General features: G+C 42.0%; 1 protein-coding gene across 1 annotated transcript; it reads right to left on the bottom strand.

Annotated features, from left to right (window-relative positions):
• Positions 1-2,500: 2,500 nt before the first annotated feature.
• Positions 2,501-8,774, bottom strand: ppp1r16a (protein phosphatase 1, regulatory subunit 16A; the record flags this gene model as incomplete). The annotated part of the gene is made up of 10 exons (XM_080049860.1): positions 7,827-8,774; positions 6,771-6,841; positions 5,722-5,867; positions 5,346-5,449; positions 4,879-5,003; positions 4,415-4,540; positions 4,250-4,325; positions 3,985-4,114; positions 3,500-3,662; positions 2,501-3,022 (listed from the first exon to the last, which is right to left on the bottom strand). Exons 1-10 carry the CDS (start codon positions 8,071-8,073, stop codon positions 2,501-2,503), a joined length of 1,710 nt encoding a protein of 569 aa, XP_079905986.1. The 5' UTR covers positions 8,074-8,774.
• Positions 8,775-11,902: the final 3,128 nt, after the last annotated feature.

Genomic DNA, 11,902 nt, shown 5'->3' with positions numbered 1-11,902 from the left:
CGATATCCCGAACTAAAACGGCTCACATACGAGCATGTGATGTCCTGGTGACTTTTATGTGTCATGGAGTACATATTTTGGCTGCATAAGACAGACGTCACAGTGTGTTCCATTTAGCCTACAGTCGATTTTAAAACATTACAAAATAAGTAAGACTAAACCAGCTCTTATTAATAGGAATTAAACCTGCAGTGCTGTGTAGAATTTGGGGATTTTTTTCATAGCAGACTTGGTAGAAAATAATTATAATATCCACAAGTATGTTTAATTGAGAGCATAAATCAGATTTCTTTTATTTGAATGATTATTTTTTCCCTTAAAAAGGGTCTCTTATATCTCCGTATTTCTCCATACCATGGACCGAGACATGGGCGCTGCCATTTTGGAAGCGTCATAGTTGGAATGTCATCAGTTCTACAGAAGCACAGAATAGAACAGTTGGCCACACTGTGTCCATCAGAACTACCAGCTGGAATGTTCTTGAAGAATGTATGTTGCTTCTCTGAACGGGAGCCATAGAGACCAACTGTTGTGATGATTTCATATTACACACTGCACCTTTAAATTGACAAATCTCAGTAGCAACAGTTAAAACATGTCTGAGCATAATAGTAATAATGTTGCTTTTTTTTTTTACAAAACCCAATGCACAGCGGTTACCAAGGCCACAGGCACCATGTCCGAACTACAGGCCTAAATGTACAGTGGGCATGTATGTGCATTTTTATTCGTGCACAGATAACGTTAGAGCTGATATTCTGCAAAGTGTGTCTTTAAGAAAAGCCACTAAATCACGATTACAGAGCGAAGCCAGCATCTTGTAATGTTGTCACAACCTGAGGTAAGGGTTCATAAAGTTGTATCCACATGTAAGACTTGAAGATATAATAGCTGAGCCCACTGGAGGGTTTACTATGTGCATCATGTGTTGCCCTGGCAGATGGATCAGAAGATCAGAACAGAATGACATTTGAAATTCTCAATTTTACCACCAGGGGGGAGTACCGTTCTCTAAACACAAGGCCACTACTTGACACTACATTGGCATCTTACAAGTTTAATGTATAAAAAGCCCAAAATTCAGTTGTTACGTTATGTTCCTTTAAATACATGTCAACCTGATTCCCTCGATTTAAATAAGATCATATCATCACATGACCAAACCTTTCAAGATATACAAAACATCATTATGCCAAGATGGATTAAATAAGACCACAAAAATCATTTGTGAAAACATGATGTTTTTATGGTTTGTTTTTCTAAACAGGCTTCAGTAAAAATCACTAACAAAACTGAAATGCAATACAGAAATTAGAGTGCATCGACAGCACGTCATGTCGGAGTCCGTGTCAAAATGGATCGATTTTATCCCACTGCTCACCAAATTTACACGTGGGACTTTTGTGCAAGCATTGCAAACCTACATCAAACCATCCACCTAAAGAAGGCACCAACCTTTGACAAATAATCATATGACAAGTTCACTGGGTTTGACAACAAAACTATACATAATCTCTTTGATAAATAACTTGCCTTCACACTTTTATCTTCATAAAAAAAAGATTCAATAACTGTACACCGTCAGCAGTATTCAGTATCAGGTAGAATAAATAATGTGATTGCATTCAGAGGGTAGAAAAACAGAAATACTGACAGAAAATTTGAAATATAGAAGTGATAATGGTGGGCTGAGTCAATGATCCACTGATTTAAATATATATTAGCTCACATTCTTTTAGAGACAAACACTGAGACGAAAATTGCACAATTACATATGTTGAAATGTAGGCTTCTTGTTCACTGGAAAAGTAAATAATCAAATTCAAGCAAGATCGCTTACATTGTAATTTACTTTGTTAATATAAATTAAAAGTAGCTATAATGTATACTGAAACTATGATGACCAAGCAATCTCCCTACCAAAAGAAGAAACCTCCTCCTGCATATCATTTAACCGTTATATGCTAATGTACATCACATACCCCTAATAGCACTCAGTAAAGTGAACAGAAATTTAACTTCATTCTTAATTCAAAGACAATCTTCTTGAGCTGCAACAAAACTTCATTAATGGATCATTCAACCTTTCCATGATTCTAAGGCTTTTCAATGAAATGTCAATCTACAGTAGTTGAGTAGTGTGATAATAGATGAGTAAAGTAATGAACAAAGACCGAGAGCAGATGCAGGTTCTCCTCTGAGACGCTTAACGGACACATTCAACGATTGGTGCAGCCCCGAAGTGGGCGCAGTACAAGGAAATTCAGTGTGAAGTGTATATCATATTGATCAAAAAAGGGTTGGGGTTAAATCAGCACGAAGATTGCCATTCAGTTCACTGGAATGCAGTGTAGACCAAACCCTCATTGGCATGTGGCCTTAACTTAAAGTCCTTAATGATTCTTTCAAGCATCACAAACAGTTTTGTAAGATTTTTGCCACTTTGGAGTGTAACATGCCCAGCATTTTTACTCTGTAGGCAGTGTGTGTGTCTGGCTGTCTACATGAGTCCACAGCAAGGCTCCTTAATGTTGGACTGGTCCTCCTCAGGAGCTCTGAGTTTCAGAAGTGGAGGGTCTCCACTGGCCGGGGTGAAGTAGACCTGGCTGGGGGAGGCCACCTCCTCTGCGTTGGGGGTCATTTGGAGCTCTGGCTGGGCCTGGGTGGGAGTCACCTCGGCCGCTGCAGCAGGAGGCTCTTCCTCTAAGGCAGGGGGCAGGGGCGGCTGAGGCGCTGGGTACTTATTGAGCTTGGCCGCCGCTCGCTGGCGTTTCAGGTCAGCCAGGGTTTGGTGGGATTTCTCCCGAGTCATACTGTCTGCCCCCTCGCCCTCTGTAGAGCCAGACGCGGGGCTGAGCTGGTAGGATGCGCTGCGCTCCATGAGACCTCCACCGCTCCACAGCTCTCCAGGGACAGAGGAGGCCAGAGAGACAGAGGTCCCTCCGTTACCCAGGCTGGACATTATATTCCTGTCTGCAGCCTCCAGCTCCTCCAAACGTGACGTGGCTCCACCGCCAGCAGCCTGAAACACAAGAGGAGCATTAACGTACACTTCATTTTAGAGTAAACAACACCAGAATTGCTATGGTCATTGGAAGATGTAAAGGGATAAATAGAAACTAGAGGATCTGTTACCTTTGAATTAACAATTGTTTTGGAAACAAATATCATGTCCTGTTTGAATGTACATTTAATGAATTATAGAAAAGGGTACCTGTTTAATATTATGTGAACAGCTTTTGAGGTCAGATAGGCCAAAAGTTATTGGTAAAATATGTAGGTGCAAAAATGAAAAAAAATCCTCCCATTGTATATAAGCAATATATGTTATATTTTGACCATGCCACACACTATTGTTGCGTTGTTATTATTGTAGGTTTGTGCTCCAAACGTTGATATTATGTTCACAAGCCATAAATAAATACAATTAAATAATCAGCTTCAACTCTTTGACACAAAGCGGTCATAACTAGACAGAAGACAGAGCTCTCACACACACCATGGTGGCGTGCTGGTGCAGCTCATTGTCCGTCTGTCTGTCCTCATCGTCGTCCTGTGGCTCTGGCTGTCGGCCGCGCTCCTGCCACACCATGGCCTCTTTGTGGTGCTCCCGCCGGTACAGACTGGAGCGCTCGTTCACACTGACACGCCGTACCACCTTACTGTATGGACAAACGAGAGAGAGACAGAGACAGAGACAGAGAGAGAGAGAGAGAGACAGATGTATATATGGTTCATATTGTTTTATTTTGACACATATTGTGTATTGTTTGAATATTGTTTGAATGTTTGGATTTATTTGATGCTTTGCTTTGGCAATATTTCTAAAAAAAAAAAAAAAAAAAACTTTCATGCCAATGCAGCCAATTTTGAATTTGAATTGACAGAGAGAGAAGCATTCGACTGCTTAGAATGTAAGTCTGTTAATAATTTCACCGGTTCCCTTTGAGCTGTGTTTTTTACTCCCGTTATGTCCCCTCTCACCCTCTGCTGCCGGTGCTAGAGGCTCGTCTTTGCAGCGTGCTCTTCTGTCGGTCCTGGCTCTTCATGATGGCGTCGTGTTTGTGCTTCAGGTCCATCAGTTTGGCTCTGACCTCTTCATCCATACACACATCTGAAAAAAGGCAGCAGCAGCAGTAAACGTTTAGAAGGTATGAATGGAATGAACAAGAAAACTATAATGGAGATGCTCTTTTAACAGAGGCTATTATAACGCTTTGCAATACTAAATAAGGCCTTCCAGTCTTACCCATAGGCGTCTCCTCCAGGACAGACTTGGTGTCTAAACTTGCTCCATTGGCCACCAACAATTCTACCATTTGGATCTATGGTGCAAATACAAACAAAAATGTTGATGGGCTGGCTTCAGAAGAGTGTAGGGCTCTTGTGTTTTGGGTTTGTATGCAGTATTTACTTGTCCCCAGCAGGAGGCGGCGTGGAGCGGCGTCCAGCCATCAGAGTCCTTCACCTCCAACTGAGCCCTGTGCTCTAGCAACAGTTCAGCCACAGACGTGTAGCCGTTAGCAGAGGCTATATGAAGCTAGGAGAGAAGTCAAACATTGATCACTGGAGTGTTGCGGGGAGGCATTTGGAAATTTGGACTTAAAGTATAGCTTACTTTGGCAAAACAACATCTCATGTAAAATATCTATTATTTAAATTCCTTCATTAAAAGAAAGGATATTGCTGAAGATATAAACTTCATGTATACTCTTGCTCGGCAGAGGTTCATGATTACGGTTGGTCTGTCAAAAAACTTCTTTATTTGAAATGATATGTGGTTAAAGCACCTGCCCTTCAGGTCCTAATTTATAGCTGTTAACTTTATTCATTTAGTTATTTAGTTTGTTGTCTACATAATGCATATCCGTGTCTCACCAGTGTTGCTTGGTTATTGTCCTGAGCGTTTAAGTCTGCTCCGCTCTGAAGCAGAGCCTGAATCTCAGCCAGCATGGCCGCCTCTTTAGCTCCTCGACAATCATCTATACGGTCCTGAGTTATCCCTACACACACGCACACACACGCGCACACACACACACACACACACACACACACACACACACAGACAGAAACAACGATACTAATTAGCAGTCTGAGCATCAGCTGTTAAAGACATACATTTTCATTCTGGTGTAAGACTGGTCATTATTGAGTGCCACCCTAAGAGGGCGATGTGTTAAACTTGAATTTTAAATCTGACATTTGACCTTCATGCAGCTTCATGCGACCGGTTAATAAAATGTCATCAAGCAACAAGCGGAAGACTAAAGACCTTGCAAAACAAATAAACGCTGATAAAGAGAGTAAAGCTCAATGACAAGTTTGATTTGACTGGGCTTACTGACCCTGTTCAGCCATAACCATTTCCAGCAGCTCAAGTGTGGCCTCGTCCTCACAGAGGTCATAGGGCATGTTGCCATCTGCATTGACAGCCAGCAGGTTAGCCCCACTAGAGGCACACATACACAGACACACACACAAATACATTGGGATCATTGTAGTACACAGTGACACATCCTGATGTACAGAACCACTCTTGAATAATAATTTGCATTGTTTATGTAAAGTAGGTTCTCTGTCACGAAAGCTCTCAGTTTGTATATGCTTTGGTCTAAAAAGAAAAATCCATTTTGCCTGGAAACATTTAAAAAAAAAATTGTCTATGGTAAACAGTATGCATTGATGAAGCCAGCTAAAATTAAGATTCATTGCAAAACTCACGCTTGAATCAGGAGCTGTACCAGTCCAGTGTGTCCACAGGTGGCAGCAGCATGCAGCGGTGTCCACAGCTCACTGTCACAGGCATTCACACAGGCACCAGCATCCAGCAGGCACTGCACTATGTCCACATAGTCATCAATGCAGCACTGAGAAGAGAGGGCATTTGTGGATATGAATGGATATTTGAATACAAATGGGAGTATTGACATAATACACAACACAGGGCTATAAAAATAATGCAAACAAGCACAAAGAGAAAAATAAATCTATGCATGATTACTGTATTAATACACTGGCTTGAGTAATAGACAACATTTGCATACATGGCCCAGCCCTCCGCTGTGTCAACAGTAAACATTAAGTTTTCCAAGGGGAAGAGCGGGCTCCACTGCTTTTATAAAGAGGTCTCTGTGCTCACAAATAAAAATGACAGGGAGAGAAAGAGGAAGGGAGAGAAAGTGTCCATTACAAATATAAAGACTGAAAAAAAAAGTGTTTCAAGGTCCCAAACATAACACATGAGTCTTATTTTCTTCTACATCTAACCTACTATTCAGGGAAGGAATGTAAGCCTAAGCAAGTTGCCCTCACTCTTCCAAACACAAACTCAACTGGTGAGAATGAATCAGTGTGTACATGTAAACGTTACTTAAGATAAGTCAAGGTTCAGATAAAATAAAAAGGCAAACAGTACTAAGTGTGAGCTGAGAGTTCCCAAAATAAAGCAAACAAACACACTGCACAGAAGGTGACCTGCAGTGTTGAAGGCAGCCACAAAGTGTACAACTGTAGAAGTAACCTCATCCCATCTACAGCTGTGAGGCAGTGCTCGTGTAAGCTGCTTCACACGTGGGTGTTGGTACTTCTAGTAGGTATAACAGCCAGGCACTAATAATGACCTGAATGCTTGAAGTAGGGGCTGGGTTGTGCATTCCAGCAAAAAATGATTGGCAATGTTTGCAGGTGGAAAGTGGGTGAAGGATCATGTCACTGCACTGGCGACTCCCACGACTAGAGGAAGGTGAAAGAGTGTGTGTGTGTGTGTGTACCTGATGTAGGGCTGTCAGTCCGTCCTCATTGACCAAATCTGGACTGATGCCACTGTTAAGCAGCTCCCTCACTACAGGAAGAACAAGCATACACACACAGTTTTGAGCATTATGAGTCCTTTACACTCAAACATTACAACACTTTTACACATCTCTGTCGACCCTAAATGGACATAGGAAATAACAAGATTCAAGATGTGTGTATGTGTCGGTTTGTATGTGAACAATGATTTAAGATGATGTGCTACTATAATTAGCAAAATAAACAAAATGCCCTGAATGTTGACTTCAAAAGTGTGATGTATCCAATATAAAATATTATGCATCAATCACTTTCTTTGAATCGTGTTTTACAGAGGACCATGCCACCGGCTGTTAAGTGCTTATGTCTCAGGAAAGGACAGTGGAAAGATAAAAAAAACCTTCCTATGTTGGTGATGTCTTCTTGGACTTAAACAAGGCATTTCATACTGTTGAAAACCAGGTTCTCCTATCTAAATGAACACACATTAACTTTTCTGAACTAGCTATCCTGTGGTTGAAATCATATATATCCAATGGGAAGCAGTTTGTTTGTGTCGAGGGCACCAAATCTCCTTAATTTGAGTGGCCTTTTGGGGTTCCACAAGGTTCTATTCTTGGACCACTTTTATTCACACTTTATATTAATTACTTACCTAATGCATGTCAAAACACCAATATTTAAATGTATGCAGATGATGCTGTAATTTATACACCTGGAAAAAAAACTCCAAGAAGCCTCCTTAATTATTACTTCTGCAATGACTAGTAATTTGTATATTTGTATTTATTTATTGTTACTTTTAATGTTTCTGTTCTTGTCACCTGCCTATGGACTACGGATGTAAATTAGTATTCATGCTAAGCCCGGCATGTTTACGTCTTGTACTTCTGGTACTGCAGTTAATCAACCTGCTCTGTCCCTATCAAATAAACAAATAAAATAAAACTTCAGAGAAGCCAAAAGAAAAAGCATGAAGACCCTGGACTAGTCCTGTGAGTGCGTTTGTGTTTAGTGCGTGCGTTTCTACTAACCCTCCTCCAGGTCACAGCGAGCAGCTGCATCTAGCAGGGTGATGGTGTTTGGGAATTTAACCTTGATGGTGCGCTTCTTCTTTTTATCCGCTTTGGCCCTTGACCCTCGAGCTGAATCCTTCTCGCTCTGCGCCCAAGTCTTCAGCTGCTGGGCGCGACGCTTCTGGGCGTGCTTCAGGCGATCGGTGGCACTGAGACGCCCGACGGAGGCCATCTCAGCCAGCAGCTCGCTGTGTTCCGCTGCCATGCCACCACAACACTACGAACAGTCACGGTGGCTTTGCTTCTCTATTAATATCTAGCAGGATATTAAATAAAAAAGCTTTCCAAATGTCTCATACAACGTACCTGGGGCCCTTCTGTGAGGCCAAACAGGCCATCGCTAGGGCCTGTGGGAGATCACAAAAAGATGCTGCAGTCTACCTGTAGAAATACTTTTTTATTTATAACAAAAGCAGTCAGCAAAATCATCCAAAGTATGATGAAAGAACTTATGTTGTAGAATCAGGTGGTGGATATTTCCATGATTTCAGAAGTAAGCAACACAAGGAATAGTTGCAATGTCTCTTTCCCATCTTTCAGATGACAACTCCTATCGTGCCGTAGAAAAGAAAACAGAGTAAGATGTCCAAAAAATAATAATCCAAGCTGTGGGTTGTAACCAACCGTCAGTCCTGCCATCCATATCAGCTGTTGGTAACTTGGCCAATGAGTCACTGAGGGAATGCGAGACAGAGAAGAGTCAAACTACTCTCCATGTTAGATGCTCCATCTGAACTTGTAATCCAAATTGGTGGTGTCTTTGAGAATCCATAGTGAGAATATGGTGGTGGTGTTCATCAAATCCAGAAGATACAGTACGTAAACCTGGAAGCTGGACCAATGACGATGAAGGGTGGTATTCGCAGAATTAGCACAAGGCTTACTTCAACCAATGCAAACAGTGAGAGGATTTAAATATCCCTTGGTGGTGGGTGGAGACTATTCCAACGTTAACGTGTTGTTGTTGGTGCACTTTTTGGCAGATCTTTAGCAGCAGACAGCTGGGAACGAAGGTTACCGTGGTTAGTTCCTGAACAACATTGTCTTCTGTCCACACCTGTGGGCGGAGAGAGTAGAGAAGAAAATGTGAGTGCTGTGTTACAGTATAATGTACACACACACACACACCCTGCTCTCCTAATCCTGTTATCTTTAACCCCTGAGCTCCTTCCCCCTACTCCCTCATATCCCACTCCTCTCCCGGAGGAAACCTGAGACGGTGGGACGCTTTTCATTAATGATTGACACACCCTGCAGCCCAACACACACTTTGGTGCCATTGGCATGCAGGGCGAGACCAAGAGGGGTATTCTAAAAAAAATATATAAAAAAAGTTAAATAGCTCGTATTGTGTAATGTGACATGTTTGAGTGCAAGTACTAGCCCTGGCAATCGCAGTCAGCCCGATCACTCATTACTATTCGTCAACTTCCCAGGCAAGATGCGAGGCACGCACACACACAAACGAATTCGGCCCTTTCCAGGCTGCTCATTTATTATTTAGGCCTGGGCCTGTGAGCGCTGAGAGGAAGGTCAACTAGAGGCACTCTCTGAGATAGAGAGAGTGACTGAGAAGCCAGTAGGCCTGGGCCACAGCGACCAACTCCCTGATGAGGTGGGAGGTGGGTGGACCTCAGCGCTCCATAAATCAGCTGATTGGATGTCAAACAGATGCAGGGTGTTTCATAATAACCAAGGTGAATTTACAGGGTTCCTCTTTCGTTGTTATCTCAATAAGGTGACAGTAACAGTGTCAACAATATAGCAATTTGACAACTTTCATGCTTCATCTTTAGCTATGTGCAGGTAAACAGATGTGTATCAAACAGTCCTGGTATAGCCTGTCAATCATAGTAAACACATGGAATTTACTTAATTTATTAAGGGAAGTAGCTACCATATTTCAGGGAAATCTAGATCAACCAAACTCAAAGTTTGACCAGCTTTGTTGGTGGACTGATAATTGGACTGGTAGTGATCCAAACACGGCATCGACTCAACACAATTATTAGGTACCACTTTTTAATCAAGCCACCCTTTATAATAGAAGTCTAAACATTGCAACACATTCTTTTATTATGAGTTTGAACTTTATATATAATTTACTGATGGTAAATTGATCAATTATATGGTTATAAACCATAAATAATTGATACAGTTGCCTGGTTGTGAAAATCCCTCTGGCTGGTGTTTCTCTTTTCTGTGTGGTAATAATGCAGGTATACATTTATTCATAAACACTTGTGGATTTCACACTTTGTACTAAGCCATCAAGTCTAGAGTAAATACAATAATAAGTTACTATTGGATGGGATTAAGTCCAGATACCATGCAGCATTGCTACCAAGATATACGTATTAAAAAGTCTAAAGGACATTTTTAGATTAACATATAAATAGTCAGTTTCCATTTGGCCTCCTACCTGCTTTTGTCGGGTGGATAGACAGACTTTTGTCATTTGTTCCTTCCCACTATTTTTAAGCTACCTAACCTCTCACCCTTTGTCACAAGCTACAATGTAAGGATTTCCTCAGCCTGAGGTCATTGCTTAACTCCCCCCAAGGCTGGCAGGATCATTCATTCAAACACTACACACATGAACATGGACATTGGAATGCACAGGATCAAGACACAGATAATGAATTTAAGGATAGTTTACAATACCATTACCAATAATAAAATAGGCCATAGAGTTAAAAAGTGTAACCAGTTCATGGTCAGCATTTTCAACCACAGTTAACACATGAAAAAAGGAACATGTTTGGTGGTATTTTCAGGGGCTATAAAAGGGAGAAAGGATTGGAGAAACACAGACGATCCCCGCAAGAACTTTCTTGTTCCTTTAGTGGGATAATGCCAGATACAATCCGAAAGATCCAAATCTTAATGGTAGTATTGCTGTAATAATTCTTTATCACATTTTGTTATTCTCAGGTCAGCCTTCAGAAGTAAAACTCAAAGACCTTATAGTGCTGAGCCTCTTTACACTGCACACTTGAGGCATAATCACACTTGGCCCGGTCAATCCGTGCCGCCCTTAAGCGCAATTGTCCCCCTCCCTCCTTTTTTAATGCTGGATGTGTGATTTTCTTTTTGTATTCCTTTGAGCTGTGACAGCTCCTGGCACCTCCTGATTGGCAGGCTTCCCGGAGCTGATTGCTAATTACTAACACCCATGCTGGTTGATCTCCTCAGCTATATAAAGGCCAGGACACACCAGTCCGACTACCCGAAAATGGTGACTGCCGATTCAGGGAGCTCCAGTCTTCCCGTCGCGGCCGAAAAAGTGCAAAGAACACACCAAACCGACTGTTGCCTTTCCGTACGCTCTGCGCTTGCGCGGGACGTAATGGCTCCATAACAGCAGGCGGCGCTAATCTGTATTGTGGCCCGAAAAAATACGGAAGCCGGAAATTATGGGACGGCTCTCTAGACCATAAACACAGATAGAAATACGTATTTATATTTATGGACCATAAAGAGCACCATTTTTAGCAGAGTGTCGAGCAGTCAACAAGGGTTGAAGCATGTGAGTACTCGCTGAACGAAACAAACAAACATATTAAAACGATGGCTAACTGTTGTTAGCTGTTTGTGCTACCCGCCTCACTTCCGGGCTTCACTGATTCGCTAGCCCTCCACAAATCAAATTGCTCCAACTGAAAGACTGATCGGCTCAAAAGAAGCCCGACGACATCAACGTCGACCGATTTCACGGCACACACCAAACAGATTCGTGTCTCCGAGCCCTCCCGACTCTACGACGGCGATTATCGGGCCGGTGTGTCCTGGCCTTAGGCTGCAGGAATCAGCCACTTAGGTCTCCCTCCCTTGATGTATGGTTTGTTTTGGTTTGGGATTTGTTTAGGTAGTTTTGTTTTGCACATATTACATTCTTCACTCACACAGACACAGCACCCATTACTGATTACTGATATTCACGCACCACTTAGTACTTACTTTAAACTTGGTTTAAATAAATTATTATTTGGCTAAACTAATTCTCTTGTGTGGTTTCCTCTTTGTCCTTCCCT

Source organism: Ammodytes marinus, assembly GCF_949987685.1.
Source record: "Ammodytes marinus genome assembly, chromosome: 21".
Lineage (NCBI taxonomy): Eukaryota > Metazoa > Chordata > Actinopteri > Uranoscopiformes > Ammodytidae > Ammodytes > Ammodytes marinus.
The sequence above is the reverse complement of the archived record's forward strand: the minus strand, read 5'-3'. Positions and strand labels throughout refer to the sequence as shown.